The sequence below is a fragment of the Dermacentor andersoni genome, chromosome 6, assembly GCF_023375885.2.
Source record: "Dermacentor andersoni chromosome 6, qqDerAnde1_hic_scaffold, whole genome shotgun sequence".
Lineage (NCBI taxonomy): Eukaryota > Metazoa > Arthropoda > Arachnida > Ixodida > Ixodidae > Dermacentor > Dermacentor andersoni.
In genome coordinates, this window is record NC_092819.1 from 112,784,769 (window position 1) to 112,806,666 (window position 21,898).

The following is a 21,898-nucleotide window of genomic DNA, read 5'->3' on the forward strand; positions in this document are numbered from 1 at the left end:
ATTTGTTACTGTGTATGTGGAATCACTGAGTCCCTGTGATTCAGCAGAGATGCGTCCTTGAATCTTTTTTACTGCTCCACACTCTAGAGGATCGACAACAAGTTCTACTTTATCGCGAAGATTGTGCTTAGTGCGCAATGAGGGCGGTGCTAAACGCTTGCGCTGACTTCGCGCATTGGAAACTTGTAGATCAGCAACTATGATACGAGAACATCGAGCTGTTTACCCGCAGATAATGTCTAGGCCAGTGACCACAAAAAAAGGCATACAGTGGTCCATCGTCGCAAAAATCTCAGCGCGCTCTACAAATGCACATTCCAAGGTCAGTTCTCGGTAAACGCCGATCAATAATCTGCCAACTCTTGTATCTGTCATCCCGTCGTCTGTCAGGCCCCAGTTCTGATATGCCTTTCTAAGATACCCATATAAAGCTACCGTTCGACGCCAGGTTATTTCTGCCTTCTGCAACGAGCACAACAATGTGGGTGCCTCGCCTCTTAAAAGAAACGACGAAGGCGGTCGCACGCCTGCAGCCCACATGGCACCTTGACACGGCCGCCTACGAAGTGCTCAAGCCCTGGGTCCACGGGGAGAACCTCAGGGCCCTCGACGTGGTTCGTTTTGCACCGCCCGCGGCTATGGCAGCCGGTGCCGAGCCTCAATACCTCGACGTCGGTTGTGGGCCGGGAAGCTTTACGAAGGAAACACTGCTGCCCCGAATGGAACCAGCGTGCCGCCGTATTGTGGCTGTCGACAGGTAAGCTACTATGACCAGCTGTGCTTTGTATGCGTTATTATGTCCACTAGACCACGCCTGAAGCGCTTGACCTATGGCTACAGCCTTCTAACGTAGGCTACAGCGGTGATTATTTTAATAATGTAGAAATATGGAACAGTGAATATGAAACAAGCAAGATATTTCATGAATGCCACCATAAAAAAAATAAGTGATTTAGCAGAACAACTTCTAGTTGTCTACTCAAAATCAAGTCTACTTGTAGCGTGCCTTCGTTGTGGGCCACAGGGTATACAAACTTAATTCAAGGATCCTATACGACCTTTAAGGTTCTTGCAGTCTCGTTCACATTCATCGCTAAGAAGTCCTATCGTCATCTTTGGTGGCACCTTGTTGTTTGTGACGAACATTAACTTAATAACGTTGCAGAGCAGGAAGGGTTGGCGGAATTAATTGCAAGAGTTAGATGCAACAATAATCCTTTCATGCTAGACGAATGTCAACATACACCAACCACTGATACACGCTAATCTAATGTGCTTACCTATAACGGATAGTTTACTGAAATATCATATTTATCAAACCGTTCGTCAATCGCTGCACTGACGGAACTTCTAGCAAACGTACCCGCCGTGGTTGCTCAGTGGCTATGGTGTTGGGCTGCTGAGCACGAGGTCGCGGGATCGAATCCCGGCCACGGCGGCCGCATTTCGATGGGGGCGAAATGCGAAAACACCCGTGTACTTAGATTTAGGTGCACGTTAAAGAACCCCAGGTGGTCAAAATTTCCGGAGTCCTCCACTACGGCGTGCCTCATAATCAGAAAGTGGTTTTGGCACGTAAAACCCCAAATATTATTATTATTCTAGCAAACGAATTAACTTTCGTAATGTTTCGAGTGTTTCATGTCCATTTCATTTCATGTCTCATGTTTCATTTCATGTCCTTCTGAAAACAACATAAGGATAGCACATCTGCTTGTTTATGTATTTATTTTACCCTCAAGCGCACAAAGCTCTACTGAGGGGAATGGGGCACATGAATGAACAATACAAAGTATCAAATGTAATAACATATATATAACATATGAGGAAGCGATGTTAGGCAAACACAACAGAAAGTTAGAGTAAAGGTACAACGCGGAAAACAGATTCATATATATAACACACTTGACGCGTCCATCAAATAAGTAATTGTTTATGGTTCCACAAAAGAAGTCGTGGCCCGAAATGGAAACGATATCGCAGGAAAGGTGGTTCCAGTCACTGGTGGGGCGACAGAATAAAAAGATGTTAGTGCTGCAAGTAGTAGCGTGTGCCTTGCGGTAATAATCGAAGCGGACTGAAAAATAAGATAGGGCCGTAATGAACTGAGCTTTCAAAACTTGATGATGGTGTTTCTTATACAAAAGCGTACATGCGACATGCTTTGCGACGTGAAACCGGTGTTTCATCGACGTGGTACTACTAGTATGTTGGTAGATAGACATTATAAAACGTACTTCGTTATTCTGTATCAAGTCAAGTGCGATTGAGAATGGTCCGAAATAGAGCATGCGTATTCAAATTTTGGGCGCACTATTGTTTTATACATTGTTAGTTCCACACTTACAGAAACATGGCCAAAGTTACGTGGCGGGTATCCTAGCATGCGGTTCCCATTGTTAATAACGTAGTTAATGTGATGGTTTCAGTTTAGATGAGAAGTTATATGAATTGCCGGGTGTTTATAAGAAGTAAGATTCTACAATAGCGTTATTTAGGGTTCAGATAACAGGAGGTCTGCGAGTGCGTGAAAGACTTTAAACTTTGCGTTTGTTAGTGTTTAGTTCCATGTACCAATTTCTGCACCAATTAGCAATATTTGATATACCAGTTTGCAGATACAATACAAATACCAATACCAAGCCAATACAAGATACCAATACAAAGCCTTGAGGCACGCCGAAGGTAACAGGTGACGACGGTGAGGTAGAATTATTGGCCACAACATACACTAAGCGATTAGTTAAAAAGAGCTCAATCCAAGTTAGAATTCTGTGTCGATGTTCAAGCTCCTAAGCTTGTAGAATAACAGCTGGTGGGTAATCTTGTCAAAAAGCTTGGAAAAGTTCAAAACGATACAATCGACCAAGGAACCATGATCTAGAATGGCGTGTAAGGATTGGGTAGAGAACAACTGCGTTGCACATGAAAACGATTTCCTAAATCTATTCTGTGACTTCGCAAAGAACGAGTTGGATTCTAGCAAGGTGACCAGATTAGAGATTACACGCTCCAGAAGCTTACATGGCATACAAGTGAGAGAAATAGGTCGATAATTAATGATGGATTGTTTGTTTCCTGATTTATGTAGTGGAACCACCTTCGCCTCTTTCCAAGCATGATGCATCCCTCTTTTATCCAAAGACTGTTGAAATATCTTACAGAAAAAAAAGAGAGGAGCATACTTTCGTTTCTTTAAGAAATCTTGAACTGACATTGTCAATACCATACGCAGAGGACATTGGGAGTGATTCAATCAGTTATACGATGCCAGGAGCTTCGATCTTGTTTGGAGACGGGCAAATAATTGCGTACAGGCAAAAGAACAGACGTGCTAGTGGACAAAGCTGAAAATGCCATTTGCGAAGCACAGGGAAAATTAATACACGTATATTGTAGCGAAGAAGTGGAGCGTGTGCTTCGCGTGCATCATCAACGTCTTGCTTGAAGTTAGCGCTGGCGCGGTGGGGGCCTGACCCTCGGTCAACAGACCTCCTGCCCATGTATTGCTTTGGCTTCGCGTTGGACATAGATTGCCTTTGTGCTTCAAACTGAGGACAGCGGAAGAATAGGTGGTGAATGTTCTCATCACAGCCGCAAACATCAAATCCAGGACTGTCAGCCATTCCATTACTGCTGAATAAGCTTTCGTGAAGGCAACTTCCAACCACAACCGACCCAGAAGAGACGCTTCGCGCCGGTTCATTCCGGCCGGAGGTCCCAGTTGCAGCGAAGGGTTGAGTTTGTGCGCTGTGATGTACCTTGTATGTGCGGTATTCCACTCCAGTCGAAACCAGTCAAAACTTGAGAAAATGCGGTCTATGGCCCATTACCATTTGTACATCACCGCATTACATGCGCTAGTTACTGCCCAAAAAAGTGGCTAAAAATATTGCTTCCGAGTTCATCGTAATGTTTGAGCACAATATCCCTCAAGCTGTAAATTCTTGTACGCTGAAGTGTAATTTGTCATTTACAATAGCGATGTTTAAATGGCCACATAGAGGGCATCATACACTTCGTTGTAATTTTTTGGCTCTTTTGAACGCTAGTGGTCCGTGAGTTCCGCCACGCGGGTTTTGCGTCGCCTCGAGAGATGTCGCCACGCTGCATGGCGCCTCCTTCAGGCACGTCGTAGCGGTTCCGCGGTTATGGTGTTGCGCTGCTAAGCATGAGGTCGCGGGATCAAATCCCGGCGAAATACAAAACGCCATGTCCCGTGCATTGGGGGCGCGTTAAAGATCCCCTGGTGGCGAAAATTAATGTGGAGTACCAAACTGCAGCGTGCGGCATTATCAAATCGTGCTTTTGGCACGTAAGACGCCAGAATTCAACTCATTCTAGCTGGGCAGTGCGCTCTGTCTCCCTGGTGTATTTCGCTGCTTGTCGTGTGGCCTTCAGCCGGATTTCTTCTTCTAGATGGGCCGCTTCCATATGGATCCGTGCCCAATATGGCGTGGTGCGGTGTGCCGTCGTGAACATGCACTACACCCATTTTAAGATTGCGGATTGTATTATCTCCAACCAATCTGCTTTGCGCGGTTGCCATTTCATGCTTATTTCTACACTTGATTACGGAAGAGCCAGCAATTTTTTTTTCTAACCCGAGTGTGGTAGTCTTACTGTACCTATCTAAAGGTACCTCGAGATAAGTGCTAGGTGTCGGAAGCTGCTGTATAATAACGCAAGCGCGTTAAAGGGCTCGCGTCACAAAAAAATCCGGTGTCGGCGTCTGGTGTCTTTTGGCGGAAGATCATTCCGAACCACAACCAGGCTGGCCTTCCGCGTGGCGCACAGACGGTGCTGAACTAGGGTGGCTAGCATTCTAGCCACCCTAACTGAACTAATTGAATTCCCCAAAGATGCGTCAGGAAAATCGCATAGTACAACCTAAACACGATCTACATACCTGATAGCGTCGGATTTTAATTTGAATATACCAGAAAACATAATTTTGTTACGTGGAAACTCACACAAGCCACACTTCCAGCATTTCTGCCTTTCTTAGAGCGCTCGGTTCCTTGCAACACGGTCCAGATGGCGCTCCCCCTCCGCGGCACACGCAAGCAGTTGCATTTCTACGGGAAAGCTCGCCTTCGTAAATGGCGTTCGCCGCCAGTGTTACCTGGTAAACATTATGCTTGCGTAAGCTGCAGTTGCCGAGAGGCGTGAAATGTCAGGCAGGGATCTTTGAATAGCGTCGCGTTGGACTCTTAAAGGGAAAACATTAGCGTCCTCCAATTTTTTTTCAAACACGATATGTGTGGAATTTGAACCGTCATGCCTAAGAGCAATCTTTTTTTTCCTTAATAAAGACAATGAGGAATAAATTCTTAATGTTAGCGCGTACAGGCGCCTCTGCCGGCCCGCCACCTGTTCACTCTCGTAGGCCAAGTGATCTCGGAGGGAGACTGTACGCCCGTCGTGAGATGGTTTAGAGTGTCCACAGGGAGACGCTAGACAGGAGCCCTTTCCGCAATTCATGGCTGATTCGTGACGTATTCCTGGTGTAACAATACGTTTTGTCCCAACGTTGCTTGAATGCCAATCACACTAACGTTGAATGTCGTTTTCATGCTAGTTCTGCTGGCTTTTTCATTTGAAAAGTGATACTATAAATAAATTTTGGGTGGGCCATCCTAATAAGGTCACGGGTAGATGCGTTTCAGCTCAGAAAAGCAAGTAAGCAAAGCTAAGCACAAACAAAGTAACATGCGAGCCAAACAGTTCTTATGCATTACTAGACGATTTTGGAATGTCTGTGGTGTATTTTTTTCTTTTGTACTCGAAAGTTTGGCCTGTAGCAAACAACCTTTCGTGCATTGTTTCATACATTATACATGACTCAATGAACCTTCCAGCGTTATCGCTGCTGCTCGAGTAAGATCTAGCATGTGCAGTCACATTCATAAGTGTAACACGTGAAGGTGAAAGCCTTCTGCACACGTGGTAATGCATTAAGTTATATGATAGGAGGGGTCAGGCTTCTTCTAACACATCACGAGCCGCAGTGTGAAGTAAACCTATGGCGCTGTAGGTCGACCTCCTCAACGACACATGCGAGCACCTTATGCACTACCGAAAGGTTCTTTCGTTCGTTCTCTTTTTCTTTCCTTTTCTTTTTGTTGCAGTCTATGTAGCTCAAGCAACGCATTCGTTTAAAATAAGGGCTTGCATTTGCCTGAGGCGTTCCAGTTTGAATTATACACAGCGATTGTCGCCGTAATATAAAGATCATAATGCAATATAAAATTTTCAATTATCCCCCTCTGAAAGAACTTACGTAAGTGAAACTAATAATTATAACAAGTATCTCGTTAATGAGTGCATTAATTATTTAGTTGTTTAATCATTAAAAGGAAGTGTTAGTTTGCGTTACTCGTATTACCTAAAGGATTAAGTAATTAGGTAAATAATCATTTGGTTCATTATATTTGCGATATATAATAGTGTTCAGCCTGGCACTTATAGAAATTAAGCAGCCAGTTTCTTTAGTGCCCACGTATTGCTTGAGTGATATCTGCATACGAAGGCGGAGGTTTCCATTTATAAAGTTACAATTTATTTTAATTGTAACAATTGCGTGTGCATTTTCACAGTTGTAGATATTCTGCAGCCTAATGATGTATATGCACCAATTCTGACTTTTACGACTAATTATTGTATAGCATTCGTTGGATACCACCAAACTTCAACCAGCGAGTTGACTCTCTCTCCTTTTCGATATATTTACCCTTTCTTAGGCACCCTCACACAGAGCACTCCAAACGAACAACTTCACCACCCATTTAGCAACTGCCGCGTCACCCCCTACATGTCCTCTCCACTTTGCCACTTCTGTGCAGCACACTGCACCTTTCACCACATTGTAGGGAGCTGTACAGAATAACCCCGTAGCACACCCAATCCGTACCACACACGTGAGCTTTGGGAGAGAGCCCTAGCCAGCTCCACCCTCACAAGCCAGCGCCAGCTGATAGCGAGGACCGTGGGCGCGATGATTGCCTATGATTCCCTGGAAAGGGGAGACCACTCTGAAGACGACGCCTAAAGAATCCCTGAATAAAGGTGTCCATTCTCTCCCCCTCACGCATTGCTCTACCACCGAGCACGTGAGGACCTTGTATATAAGAAAAAAAAGCTACAAGCATTCACAAGCGCAACCGGCGCAAAGAGCCTTCGTTGCAGAGCGTGTTGGGGGAAACATGGCGGCGTCCGTACAGGATGGATGGATGGATGTTATGAACGTCACCTTTGGAACGGGGCGGTGGTTTGCGCGACCAAGCTCTTGCTATTAAAGTTGATGCTGAAGTGGCGCCAGTTGGTGACGTCTACAAAAGGAGCCTCAGCCACGGGCCCTCCCGGAACACACTACCCCACTTCCAGTCCACTATACTCTATGGTATACTCATTGTCCCGGCTATCTTGCGATACCAGTCGTGGATCGCGTTCGGTGATTTTCATCGGGGCGCGTTCTGCTAGGCGGCAATGTTCTCCAATTTGGCAGGGCTGTGTGGAAGGCGAGTGTGGGCCGAGCGTTATGTCCGGTGGCGAGGGGACGAATGCTTCAGTGCTAGGCGATGTAGTAGTGTGCAGTTGCATGAGTGAGCACGGCGCATGCGCCGTGCTCCGCCATGCCGGGCACCAGCTATTAGGTCTGGCTGTTCTCAGGAGGGCAATGAACTGTGACATAGGTGACCGCACCTGGATGAAATGTCCACAGCTGGATGGCGAATCCCTTGCAGTGCCCGTTAGTGTCACTCACGCACGAGAAGAATCTCTGCAGACTAATTCCCGCAGGGCGAAAAGCAGAGCGAGGAAAGGCACGTTCGTTCGCTGGCACAGACAGCCATGGAATCGCAATATATATCAAGCAACAAATTTATATCGACGTTGCCACCAGAGATCAGCCTTTATCAGGAATGGTTTTACAAGTGCATGACAGATATTTTAACGCTTCGGGTAGAGTATTCCTGACACATTGCGCAACTAGCTGAAAGGAAGTTGTAAATTGAATTAACAAAAGAAAGTGTGAGGATACATAGTACAATAAAAAACAGCACAGTTTCGCTATGATTGACGCACAGTACACTGCCACGAATTCAGTCATCAGGCGAAAAAATTTCATATCTTTCAAAAGTCGCTGAATGATTTCTTGTTTACGAAAGGTCATGCTTCGACTCCATACGAGACTCACCAAGTTGAATTATAAAATGCAAAAGTTGAATTTCGTCTGCACTTCTCATATTTTGCATGTAGTGTGATCTGCTCTAGAGTGTCTTCTTTTTTCCTCCGCTTCTCTCTACTCTTCAAACTGAGGATTGTAGTGTTCTATCACGCTTATTTTTCCCATTGTGTAGCGTTCTTTTTGTTTACATGGAAAATATAGCCTAATATCTCACGCCTAGCTCTAGTTGACGCTTCATCACGTAAGCCTCTTCTGTTCCCTTCCGGTACAATAACTGCAGCGCTAACAGGACGCACGCCTGTGAAGGCTGTAGATATTGAGCCCTATGTTGTCGTTCTTCGTGACAACGTAAAACTTATTTTTTAGGGTATTGATAACTTGCTGACACCTCAAAATAGTGCGTTGATTGTTTTGAACGTAAGAAAAGACGTTACCATACTGAAAAAAAAAAGAAACGTATGTCCCATATCTCCCATATCCAATAAGAACATGTGAAATATTTTGAGATAACGGGAATAGGGAGTTCTCGAACATACAAGTAGTTTATTTTTTTTCGACAAGGAAGGGTTTAAATTTCGGAAGGTCGATGGATAGCGTTATGATTCCTTAAAGCCGTGTTTCGAGAACACATGTAAGGTTGTATAGTGTTCCAGCTCATTTATTTATTTTTCACACGATATGGCCCTGTAGTAAGCAGCACATGATCCATGCATTTTATTCTAGAGTTGCCTTATGCATTTCACTAGCTCTAGTTAGGAGAGGGGTGACTACACAAATCTGACAGCTTTCTTTCTTTCCCACTAAGGTGCGACAAAGCCATACACTACGCTAGAGAGAACTTCAGCCACCGACGCATAGTGCACGACATCCTGGACATTGAATCCCATGACGCGACGAGCATCCTCGAACGATACGGAGCATTCGATCGTGTTTTCTCATTCCTTACTTTCCACTACGTGGCGGACATCGCGATGGCTTACGGCAACATTTTCAAACTGCTGAAACGTGGAGGCGAGTGCCTGGTGCTCTCCATCGTTCGAGCCGACGCCATCGACGTATGGAACGAGGCATACCGGATGGAAGAGTGGAATCCACTGATGATCGTGAGTGTTATTTGTGGAGAAAGAATCTTCGCGAAGTCCAGTGGGCGTGGCTGTGTGTGAGTGGAAACAGCGTAAAGGCGAGCCCTTAAGGTAAGGTCTATTTTGACTAAAGGAAGCAGATGGCGTTTTGTTCGAGTTCAGTGGAGTTCATAGTTACATTGATAGTGCGCAGTGTTTTGTGCTTTATCTTGCAACCTCCTGTAGATATGATCCACAGTTGTTAATGGCCAATATGTTTCCAGTAACACTGTTTATGTTGCAAACGTTTATTTCTACACTCTTACGAAAGTTAAGGTTACTCGTTTCAGAAGGAAATGAAAACGTTCTACAGCCAGTGTGTTACAAACTGTAATAATTATGTACCGTACCGTACAGCGGCCACACGAGCATTATGGATGCAGAGAAAGTTCAAAAAGCAATCCATGAATCCCATATTTTCCATAATATATGACGTTTTGTTGACATTGATGCAATGATATATCTACAACCTTCAAATTGTACGTAATGCTTAAATAACAGTTGGGTCTTCCCTATCGCAACATCTAAGCTCTGGCCTTTTCTTTCCTCCATGTGAGAACTGTTATTGTCGATGTAAGGAAAGAAGTATGGCACTAGAAAGTTCCGTCTCCAGCGCGTGTCTCGGAGCCACATGATCGGCACGCTAGCGCCATCGCCATCACGTCTCGCTACTAGTTCGCCTACCAAGCTGGGCCATCGTTGTTACCGCTGTGTTTCCGGCTGTCGCTCGACGACTCCAATAAACCTCGTCACACAGAGATCTGTGTGCACGAATCAAGGCCGTGAAGAGCGATTGCTTAATTCCTCGGAAAGCCTGACCATGCCGCCTGTTTACACCAATCACTGGTCAGATTACGATTAGACCTGCGATATACTGAACTCTATGAAATCCGCTTTCACTTTTACTACCCTGCATGATCTAGTAATCTCATTGGTGTGCTGAAGGCTGTGCAATAACACTTACGTTTGAAGTTGCGATATGTGCACGAGGTGACGGTGCAACAACTATACAAAAATGGAGACAGTCGCAAAAGCGCTGTCTATAAATTCCAAGGCGAAAGCCTTTCTATGCTCATGGTGAAGTTCTTTCTTAATACGTCTTTATTTCTGCTTTTAATAGGCGAAGCCTTGTGGCAGAAAAGGGGTGCTCTATTGGGGAGGGGGACTGGTGCTCTCTTCTTCCTCGAGGTGGAGTGGTCCCGAGGTCGGCTCTGCAAAGAGGCGGCCAGGCCCTTCTTGTCCCTGAAAAAGTCCAAAAAAGCACTCCAAAGTTGGACTGAGTCCTTGAGCCCGATGTGCGATGGCGGGTCGAGCCACTCCTGTAGGGTGCCAGGTCGGTTCCCGCCCAGGGAGTGTAGTGTCCTTTCTCGGACCGTGTCAAAGGCAGAGCAGCTCCACAAAAGATGTTCGGCTGCACCTCTGGCCGGGTATGCCGGGCACTTAGGGCTCGGGTATGAGTGCGGGTTGATAATGTGTAGCCTTGCTGGTGACAGAAGCTGGCCGGTCTGGACTCGGCGAAGAAAAACCGCCTCTATCCTGCGAAATGTACTCGGTGGGTGGCGCATGGTCAAGTTTGTGTCAGCAGACCTGATCGCCGGAGTGTCCACCGAAGCTCATCACGCCATATGAAGACATATTAAAGAATGAAAAATGATTGATAGTGACAGTTAGTGAATGATAACGTTATAATAGAGATTGGTAGAGGTTAATCATGACTAGTAATGACTAGTAGTGACTACTAATGACTCCAAAATGACCAATATGTCTAACGACGGCTAGTAATGACCACAATTGATTAAAAATAATTAAAATGCTTACTAGTGAGCAGTAAGAACTAATAACAGCTGAAATGACTTGTAATGACTATGAAATGAGCAATATGTCTACCGACAACTTGCAACGACTACAATAGATTAGTAATGGCTAGAAATACTTAGTAATGGCCCGTAATTACTCATAATGACTATAATGGCTTGTAATGACTACTAAGGACTACGAAATGACCAATACGTCTAACGATAAATTGTAACGACTACAATTCTACAATTGATTAGAAAATACTAAAATGTTTAGTAATTACCAGTAATGACTAATAATGACTGAAATTACTAGTAATGACTACTGATGGCTAGGATATGACCAATATGCTTAACGATGGCTTGTAATGACCGCAATTGATTAGAAATGACTAGAAATGCTTAGTAGTGAGCAGTAATGACTAAAAAACGAAGAGAAAGAGATGCAATGAGGAAGAGGAGGAAGAGTAGGCTTTCGACGTTCACCTCTTAGGAGAGATCTTAAGAGACCCGGAAATATTTAGCTTTAGCGGCAGTGACTCAAGTCAGAGGGGGGGGGGGGATAAATCAGAATATCCTTTTTTCGAGAACAACCATAAATAATTATTCGATGCTAGAAATAGTTGGGTTCACTACACTGCTTGAACAGGGCTTTTTCCGCGCTAATCAAGTAAACAAAATGTGAACGTAGCAAACACAACTTCTGTGACCTGCGAAAGTTGCGACGAAACCCTCTGTCACGTAGAATGAAGGCCGGAACCTGGCCGAAACGTAGGAAATAAAGGGTGCATATATATATATATATATATATATATATATATATATATATATATATATATATATATATATATATATATATATATGCTGCTGTGAATGTAACATGCTTCGCCTCTTCATGTCAGTGAGCATGCATTGCAGGGGAACAATCACAAATCATGCTCACTGACCTGGAGAGGCAAACAGAAGGGTGGGTCTACAAATTAATCTGCAGAAAACTAAAGTAATGTTTAACACTCTCGGGAAGTCGGGAAGAGGCCAGCAGTTTACGATAGGTAGCGAGGCACTGGAAGTGGTGAGGGAAAACATTTAATTAGGGTAGGTAGTGACCGCGGATCCGGATCATGAGACGGAAATAGTCAGAAGAATGGGCTGGGGTGCGTTTGCCAGGCATTCTCAGATAATGAACATCAGGTTGCCATCATCCCTCAAGAAAAAAGTGTATGACAGCTGTGTCTTACCAGTACTCACGTACGGGGCAGAAACCTGGAGGCTTACGAAAAGGGTTGTATTTAAATTGAGGACGACGCAACGAGCTATGGAAAGAATGATGGGTGTAACGTTAAGGGATAAGAAAAGAGCAGATTGGGTGAGGGAACAAACGCGAGTTAATAACATTTTAGTTGAAATCAAGAAAAAGAATAGGGGCATGGGCCGGACATGTAATGAGGAGGGAAGCTAACCGATGCGCATTGTTTCCGGATTGGATTCCAAGGGAAGGGAAACGTAGCAGGGGATGGCAGAAAGTTAGGTGGGCGGATGAGATCAAGTTTGTAGGGACAACATGGCCACAATTAGTACATGACCGGGGTAGTTGGAGAAGTATGGGAGAGGCCTTTGCCCTGAGGTGGGCGTAACCGGGCTGATGATGATGATGTCTGCTACGAATGTAGAGTGGATTTATTACAGTGAAAATGGTAGAGAAGACAGGGGATCGTCCGCAACAGCCGATGATGATGATGATAAAGCCTCAATAGCCCAAACCCACTAAGGGCGATAGACCGCAAATGGGGTGAAGATATGATTGAAAAAATAAAATAAATTTGTTAATGAATGAATAAATAAGTAATAATATACCAAAAGAAATGAATAATCGAAGATGAGAAATAAATGGACAATAAAATATAGTAGTGCATAATAAGGCAGTCAGCTCTGCCTAGGTAAATATAGTAACAAGAACATATCGGTAAAATACATAAAGAATAGACGTAAAAAATGGGCAAGGTAAATTTTGAATAATGATTGTAATAATATTATAACTGTGAATTTGTTGGGTGGGTGGATGAGTATGGTCAAACTTTCTTGAAGAAAAGCTGTTTTGAAAAGAATGAAATTTTGTACTTCTTAAAGATGCGAAAATCTATGCCTTTATATATCGCAGGAAACTGTAGGACTGTAATCTGTCCAGCAGTAGTGAGTACTCGACACTCTCATAAACTTTGACAATGTCAACAAAAGCACTAAATTTTTTCTATGCCGAGGAAGTTGGATACGGCTTTCCAAGTCTACATGCGCACACCAAATGGAGACCAGACAGGAAACCTATTTTTTACCCTATTAGTTTTAGCATATTTGACATAAGAGAAATAGGTCTAACATTGCCAAACTGCGAGCCGGATCCTTGTTTTTAAAGTAGCGGAATAATTTTGGCTGTTCTCCATTTTCGAGGAATCTAATCGTTTCTTAGAGAATAGTTCGGAAGGCCTTCAGGAGACATTGCAAGCAAACTTTTAACATGTCATTGGATATGCTGTCAGGACCTGGCGCTGACGCAGGCAGATATCTAACGAAGTGTGAAAGCTGTAACACTGACTTCCTCAAAGTCGTGTGACGGCAGGCCTTCATGACCCATTTGGCAAACGTGATGTTAAGCGTCGCACTAAGCCCTTTCCTGTCAATTCTAAGAAGCAGATATTTCGCGTAGTTGAATGAATGAATAAGTTTTATTGATAAAGAAATGGATCTGTGGCCTATGCTGGGGTAGGGCAAAATGGGAAAGTTGTCTGATTACGCCGCAGTTTGCGCAGATGTCGCTTTACTTGAAGTTTGTGTATTTTTCAGTTCGCTCGCACCCATAGCGCAAAAATATCAAGAATTCATTGTGGAGCACTTATTCACGGAGAAAATTGAGGCTGATGTTGCTGCTGCTGTACTCATTCATCTATAGAGACTGTTTCTTCTTTTGGCCTAGATGTTTGCAATGTCTGTGAACTCACTGGAAAAAGTGTGAATGTGCGCGGTTTAGAGATTTGTTTTATCCAAGCCAATGGCACAGGAAATAAAACGTTATGCTTAATGATCATTGTCTTCTTTTTGCAGCATATCCAAGATACATTGAACTGTGTTCAGTAATTTTGCATATGTAATACTTGGCTTTATAATTTGTCTTTCTCAATTCCCCGTTCAGAATCCTACAGAGCTGTTTCCAGGAATGGTGCATGGTAGCGCAGTCATGAGATCAACTGTTCAACTAGAAGCCGACACGAGGAACAGCGTTTATGCTGCTGGTCTCGAATGTTTAGCCTACCAAAGGTACAACAGCTGGTGGATGTTTCGTCGCCTCGAGGATTACCTTGGTAAGCTGGCAAAAAATTACAATAAACATTGAACGGCCAGTTGATAGGGCCTGGAGTTTAGGTGATCTTTTTTTCCCTACGACTGCGCTTAGAACTCCCCAAACATGCGCAAAACGTTGTACTCAATTTGTTCGAACGCACAAATGTGAAGCCGAAATGAGACATTTCGAGTTCTCTCCGTATCTTACCTTAATGCAAGCCTAAAAGGTATACCCTGAAATGTAACTTTCTTGCGATAAATAAGATAGTAAATTCTACAACTAAACAGTAAAAGTATACTAAGTCGTCCATACCTATCGAAACATACTCAAAATGAACTTTACGCAAGTGAAAACACTTTTAAGCTTAATGCGATGTTTGTCTCGATGTAAATAAGCTGGATTTTTGTTACCTGTGCTGCCGCCTGTAAACGTACCTTTTTTTACAGAAACAACTTCTACCATAAAATTATGCCTACAAAGAACCAAAACACAATGACGAGCTCGGAGTACTTAAAGTGTTGTCACAATATCTAATCATTCTTTTGTTACTGTCAAATCCGCAGAGATTCCCGAACGTAGCAGCAATATTTTGTGCTACCTGGACATTAAAATACATGTCGCTTTCTGAGTTTTATTCACAGCAAGTAGGTCGCTCGCTTCTGCGGTGCAACCACTGCATGTGATGTTTCTGGTCGTGGACATCTTGTCCTAAATATATTCATGACCTCGCCAGTTATGTTGTCTTTTATTCTGACAGAGCTATACGGCAAGGTTTCCAACCCTAAGGTTAGCCGCATTTGAACGCCGCCACACTGTGGCCGAAAAGGCACTAATAGTGAATGCAACTGCCTCCTTCGCTGCTCCGACTTGGATCAGAAAAATGCGGAGCCTGGTCTACATTGCAGAAAGAAAAATAGCGTCCAAGCTGAACTTAAAGCCACTCTTAAAGCCAAGGGGAAATGTGTCAGCGCTTCTTCTGTAGCAAACAAACATGGCAGACTAACATTGCGCGCATCTAGTGGATACCGTCTTTGTCGTGTTTATTCAAGCGTCATGCGCATGCGTCAGTTGCTTTGGCTGCCGCAGAGCATACCCATGGGGCAGGTACTCCGCTGACGCCAACGATCTTAGTACAGTAAGAGAGCGGAAGACGCACTGCGAAACGGCAGGCCTTGCGCTAAGTACACCACAGTGAAACTGGACAACTCCTGGCGACAAACAGCCATTTGGCCAATACGGACTCTGCGGTTAAGATCCCGCTTGCGCGGAAATTTAGGCAGCGTTTACATATGAGCAAAGTGGGCCATCCTGCGTGGTATACCTACACAAACGCAAATTAAAAATAAGAGTCTCTTGCATTGAATCGACAGCAGAAAGTCCCGATATCTCGCAAAAGTCTCCGGTAAGGAGGCCACAGATCTCGCAAAAGTCTCCAGCAATCAGTCCCTATATATCGCAAAGATCTCCAGGAAAGGGTCCCGTTATCTTTCAAAATTCCCCCGCAATGAGTACCCATATTTCGCAAAATTCTCTGGAGGTGCTCCCCGATCTCGCAGTCTCCAGCAAAGAGTCCCTAGATATCTCTGTCCTAGCTGAAGCATGCGCACGACAGTCCGACCAATCCGAAACAGGTCTCGTCGCACCTAGTGCGCAGCTGCCGTTGCGGACTGAGCGTCAACAAAGGAAGCCGTGGCAGTCACGTGGCCGGAACTCCGCCATGTCGCGGTCGCACTTCCATGTCGAAGATGAGAATGCCTCTGAGACGCTCTGAACTAGAGCATGGCACTCTGAAAGAACCCGCCATATGTGTGCTTAGTGTTTTATTTTGAGCAGCCAAATGTAAATCGCGCCACGAAAGCGCGCTAGTAATTTGCTGACTTCTCATGTGATCTTTTATATATATATTTGTGTGCGTTTGTGTGCGCGCAAAATGAAAAGCCAAGACTTTAGACATAGCGACGCATATGAAACTGTAATTAAAATAAAATAAAACAAGGTATGCTATAAGATTTCCAACTGGCTGCCTGAATTGACTACAATGTCTTCTTCTTGAGGAGAAACCCGCTGCATTTAGGCATTCGGTAGGCCGCGGTCCCTCTTCAAAGGATGCAGCCGCCGTTGGCAACTACTGACCTTCGTAGCCCATTATGACTACCCTACCGCATTATGGATAGAGCAGGACACGACCGCAACAAATGATGTGCAGTGGCGCTTGGGCCGTGTTACAAGGGGCACTGGCTGCATCCAGCGACTTGTCGATGTATCGGGTTCGTAAGGCTGGCGTCATGGCGTGACCGCCGTCGAGCTTTTCCGGGACTAGCGATGCTGAGGCGTGTGGGTGGTTTGAGCCGAACCGATGAATGCAACTCTCGCAAACAGCGGATATACAACCAGTGTTCGATATTAATGAGGCAGCGTTAAGGAGCTCGTGTCGCAGAAAAGCTGGTGTCGTCGGTGGCGTTGGCCGTGAGCGATAAATCTCGGCAGGCAATTCATAAATAAAAGCAACTTGCAAAATAGGCGGGGTGGGAATCAAACCAGGGTCTCCGGAGTGTGAGATGGGGACGCTACCACTCAGCCATGAGTTCGATGGTTCAAACGGGACAAAAGCGCCTCTAGTGAATACGGTGTTGCCTTAGAAACGTGCCGTAGAAAGTTATACTGCGGTGTATATCGGTAATTATGAGCATGTAAATTGCAAAAGTCGCAGTTGACCGAGTAGCGAAGTACGTTTCCGCTACATTTCTTCTGCGCTTGGCGCACACGCAAAGCCATCTTGCGGCAAACACAGAAGACCCCCTCCTCGCAATGTACGGCGCTGCCCCGACAGGTGGCACGCCACTCGGCCGCTTCTCCCCTTCGTCAAGTCAAGAGCATGCCGAGCAAATGAGTGGGTGGTGCGAACGGTGTGCGCTAACGCTATCGCGTTCGTCTTGAAGGCGAAGCTTAAGCGTCCTCCAATTTTTTTGTTCATGTTTGTGTTTTATAATTGGAAAATAGGTTCATAAATCTCCTAGAAGGTATCGCACAATTCAGCTGTATTAGTAGAAGGAATGCGAATTACTTGTACGACAAATGGCAACGCTCAGTTACGTGAGAACAGAACTTACATTAATTAACCTTTCAAATATGACAAACATTGAATTTAATTCGATTTACTCTGAATACTTGTGAATTCATGCCTGTCTCGAACAAATTGTACGACTAACGGCATTTTTAAGATTTGTTCCAGGATGGTGAAGCGAAGTACACTGACGTTTAAATACTTAGTTTCCCAGAGTAATCCAACTCACAGCTGGATTCAACGTAGGCTGCGGGCTAATGCATCGTTTGTCGGCTTTTGTAGGCGGGAATAGGGGTATTGGACATAGTTTTGACCGTTCTGCTCAGTGGATACAATTTAATTAGAATCAAACCTCGATAAAACGAAGTTCTACTTGCCGCGAAAAGCGTCGTGAAATAGCAAATTTTTTTAATTCATGATTTAAAGTTTCCGCATTAAAACAACTTCACAAATTCTCAGAGCATTCTAGGTGGATAATGTTTTCTTAGTAAGCATTTATAGACAAATCACAAGAAAGTCGGGCTATAATAGCACGGTTATTAGTGCCAGCGCGTGCGGTCCAGATCGCACCGAGAGCAATACATCGACGTGCCTCGTGGCGTCTGATATTAGCGTGTGTTGCATCGCGCCGTGACGTTAAGTCTTGGACGCCATGTCTGACCACGGCGCGTGGCCCGCACACGGACACGCGCGCGGGGAAGGCAGACAGGGGCGCGTTCCTGCCCTACTTCCCTCCCAGTGCGTGCTTGATCAGGTTGCCGTGCTTAGGCTGCGCCGGAACATCATCGCCTGCCACCCGGACAAACGGATATCCCTGGGCTGGCCTCCACGGCCTCTTCCACAGCACGGCCTCTTCCACAGCACGGCCTCTTCCACAGCACGGCCTCTTCCACAGCACGGCCTCTTCCACAGCACGGCCTCTTCCACAGCACGGCCTCTTCCACAGCACGGCCTCTTCCACAGCACGGCCTCTTCCACAGCACGGCCTCTTCCACAGCACGGCCTCTTCCACAGCACGGCCTCTTCCACAGCACGGCCTCTTCCACAGCACGGCCTCTTCCACAGCACGGCCTCTTCCACAGCACGGCCTCTTCCACAGCACGGCCTCTTCCACAGCACGGCCTCTTCCACAGCACGGCCTCCTACGAAGGGATGCCTCGTTGCTGCTCCGACTGCGAGTTGGCTGCTATTGGACGGCAGCCCGCCGGCACCGCTTTGGGATAGTCACCTCGCCAGCCTGTGCCTCCTGTGGTGAACCAGAGACACTGGAGCACCTCCTGCTGGCCTGCCCTGCTCACCTGCAGCACCGTGGCCGACTTCTGCAAGAGTTCCACCGCCTGGGGCTCCCATGTTTACGACAGGAGGATATTCTCTTCCCCTGTCGTAATCAGCTACCAGCCTTCCTAAGTGTCGTCGAGTACCTCGACTCGTCGGGGCTCTCGGCGAGACTATAGGGAATTTCTACAAAGACGGGTGGCCTAACGGCCATCGCACCGCCTCGGGCTTTCTGATCCGCCACTACTTCGCATCTACCTCTACGATCCTCAACTTTTCTCCCTCCTATCCTCTCTCTCTCTTTTAATCCCATCTCCTCCACCCTTCTGGCGCTGAGCCGTGCTCCCGCATGGGTTGCAGACAATAGTGCTAGCCTTTCGTCCTTCCCCACAAGAACCACTTCTCTCTCTCTCTCTTTCACTTCCTCCCCATCCCTCTTGCGCAGAGCGAATCGTGAGCTCTCGTGTTTTTTAGATTTGTCTACCAACGCATCAAATGGCCCAGAGGTGCTCCTGCCTACCGAGCGCGCGCGCTGGTTTTGGCGGCCGAACTTTTCACGCAGTAAGATGCTTGAACTATCGCATCGGCGAACAGTTTTTCGCTAGATTTACTAGCTATACAGGCTCCAGGTACACGATTGAAATGGCCGCAAACTTCGTTAAATCGACACTGTGACAAAGTTAGTTAAATCGCGCAAAATAAATACACGCTCTTTGAGGCAATTAAGATCGGGAAATGGAAATAGTTCGTAACATCGCGAATTTCGTGAAATCAAGGTTCGTTATATCGAGGTTTGACTTATCACGTGACTTCTTTTCTGGAGCTGCAACATGCGCGCTGCAATGTCTACCTGGAAATTTCTGCACGTCGTTAATTAGCTGTCTGGGGATTGCAATTCTTGTGCAAATACATTCTGCCTCTTGCACAAAGCTAGCTGAAAAGGTATACCGCTTACATGTCACAGGCGACATTAAAGGAAATCTGTTTCAATTAAGCAAAAAGAAAGAACACTCACACGCATAGGCATAGAGGTAGTTTATTCTCATAAAATTGCGCATCCGGGGAAGTCCGTGCGGGTCTTTCTGCTTCGCGTAAAATTCAATGCTCATGCAAAGGCTGTAACGACAAAGGCTGTATTTCCATTGGCTCCATATGCATTGAGTCGTTTGCTAAAGAGCCACGTAAGGTCCTTACGCTGAAGAAGGCCTTGAAGGGCCTTGAAGAAGACACGTCCACTTGTCGAAACGTTGGCTCCGGCTTTCACCTTGTTCTAGTTTTGCTCAACGTAAGGGCCTTGCTGCTCCTTGTGTAACGAGCGGTCTAAAATACTAGATAAATGTATGCAGATGCCAGGGACTTAGGTTAGGGGGGCTACGAAGCGCACGAGTGATAGATACTCTTTCCCCGTGCTTGCATGAGTAGGGAACCATTCTTCAAGGAAAAAGCCCACTTTCCATGGGGTTTCTAACGGGGAAGGTGCTTCACTGACACACTACTGCAAAGCCTTACGTACTGTTAGGTTAAAGCGTTCATTGGTAATGAAGTGATGGAATTAGCGTACGTTATGATAAAATCTTTCAGATTTACTTCTATTCAACGCATCCGTCAATACAACTCTGTAATGAGGACATTGTTTTATACTTGATTAGATACCCGAAGGAGCACATTGGGACAGATGCTCGCGAGGTGTCTTTGCCGACAGTGGATGGCCCTGTAATGTCAATTATGTTTCCGTTACGTACAAAAGGCTTTCGAGTACCTTACCTGGCATGTACTGTCTTGTTCTGTGCAGATGCCTTCATGTCGGCATTCCAAGCATACGACGGAGTGCCTCCAGAGCAGCAATCTACTCTCAGGGATTTATGGATCGACTTGCTTCAGAAAAGGACTCATTCCGTTCTTGGAAAAGAATGCAGCGTTAGATACACTTTCAGCATTGTTCACGCACGAAAGCCACAAATGTGCGGAGAAACATAACTAGCGGGCAATCACGCGGGCAATCACGCGGGCAAATAGCGGGCAATCACGCCAAGTGTTTCAAACTCCTTTTTTAGCCATAAATGACTATCTCGAAATTTTTCGGAGCCAAGATATTCTGTAGAAAAGAGTTGAATGATTACAACATGTGGAAGCAGTTCAGCAAGTGTCTTGTTTCGTAGTGATTTATTCTATTTCATAGTCTTTCTTCCTTATCATCCGTAGCGCCACCTGGACACTCCCAGTGCAGCGACTTGCTGGCGACCGAGCCCAGTAGCAAGCACCAAAATATCAGCAAGTGAAGCGTTTCGTTACGTGATACAAATCGTTGTTAGTGATACACTGAGCGTACAGCATTAGCTGGAAGCGAGCCTCTGCAGGCCCGCGAGGATTTGAAGTTGCAGTGCGATGCCCTTGAGATTTTGTCAGCTTGTTACGCGCTTTGCGTCGTATGGGAAATTCTTTTAGTAAATCGGCGGCATCAACACCGTCTACCATCTACAATTTTTCTGTTGAGGCACACGTAGTTCTATACGAACACAATGTAACTCTTAGAGGTGGACGACACCGAAGATCATCTTGATCCGACGTGACCTTAGTGTGCTAGCATTTCTCGCAGCTTTATTAATTGTGGAAGTCGTAGTTTTACGAAGCACAAAATAAGAGCAGCATTGCCAATTTAGTGGTTTTTCCGCAAAATTGAGCGTTTCTTTTTACGGTGCCTTGAGGGAAAATTTGTTCTGTTCCTGATGGTGGGTATTTTAGCGGGTTTTAGCAATAACTCATGCTTCAAATGTCACAAACGCACAGCTTATCCACGCCCCTCTTTAAGTCAAAGAGATTTATAATCTTCAGCAACAAACAGTGTGATTCACATTCATTTCTCCTCAGAGCTGTAGTTCTAGCCATTTCGGCCGCTAAGTGATTTATGTGCTAAACACGCCAACTGATTTATGTGTTCAGAAGCTTGTTTCTGTTCATGTATATTGATTAAGCAGGCTGTTCACAAGCTGCAGACCGAACCAGCTGCAAAATGCTCCAGTTAGTGAAGTGCGCCTTCCCGCAACGCCACCTCGGTCGCTCAGTCACCTGGGTCTAGCGAAGTGTACTTTGCAGCAAAGCCAGAGCGGCGCGCTCCAGCGC

General features: G+C 45.5%; 1 protein-coding gene across 1 annotated transcript; it reads left to right on the plus strand.

The window, feature by feature from the left end:
- Positions 1 to 261: 261 nt before the first annotated feature.
- LOC126522217 (juvenile hormone acid O-methyltransferase-like) lies at positions 262 to 20,939 on the plus strand. Its single transcript, XM_050170951.3, has 4 exons — positions 262 to 757; positions 8,994 to 9,291; positions 14,290 to 14,458; positions 20,571 to 20,939. Exons 1-4 carry the CDS (start codon positions 480 to 482, stop codon positions 20,753 to 20,755), a joined length of 930 nt encoding a protein of 309 aa, XP_050026908.1. The 5' UTR covers positions 262 to 479; the 3' UTR covers positions 20,756 to 20,939.
- The last annotated feature ends 959 nt before the right edge of the window (positions 20,940 to 21,898 follow it).

Bases quoted from the DNA above. Each gene is read 5' to 3' on its own strand.
- LOC126522217 (XM_050170951.3), top strand. From the start codon at position 480: ATGTGGGTGCCTCGCCTCTTAAAAGAAACGACGAAGGCGGTCGCACGC. The intron at 758-8,993 runs GTAAGCTACTAT...TTTCCCACTAAG, and splicing joins CGTATTGTGGCTGTCGACAG to GTGCGACAAAGCCATACACT. The intron at 9,292-14,289 runs GTGAGTGTTATT...TTCCCCGTTCAG, and splicing joins AGTGGAATCCACTGATGATC to AATCCTACAGAGCTGTTTCC.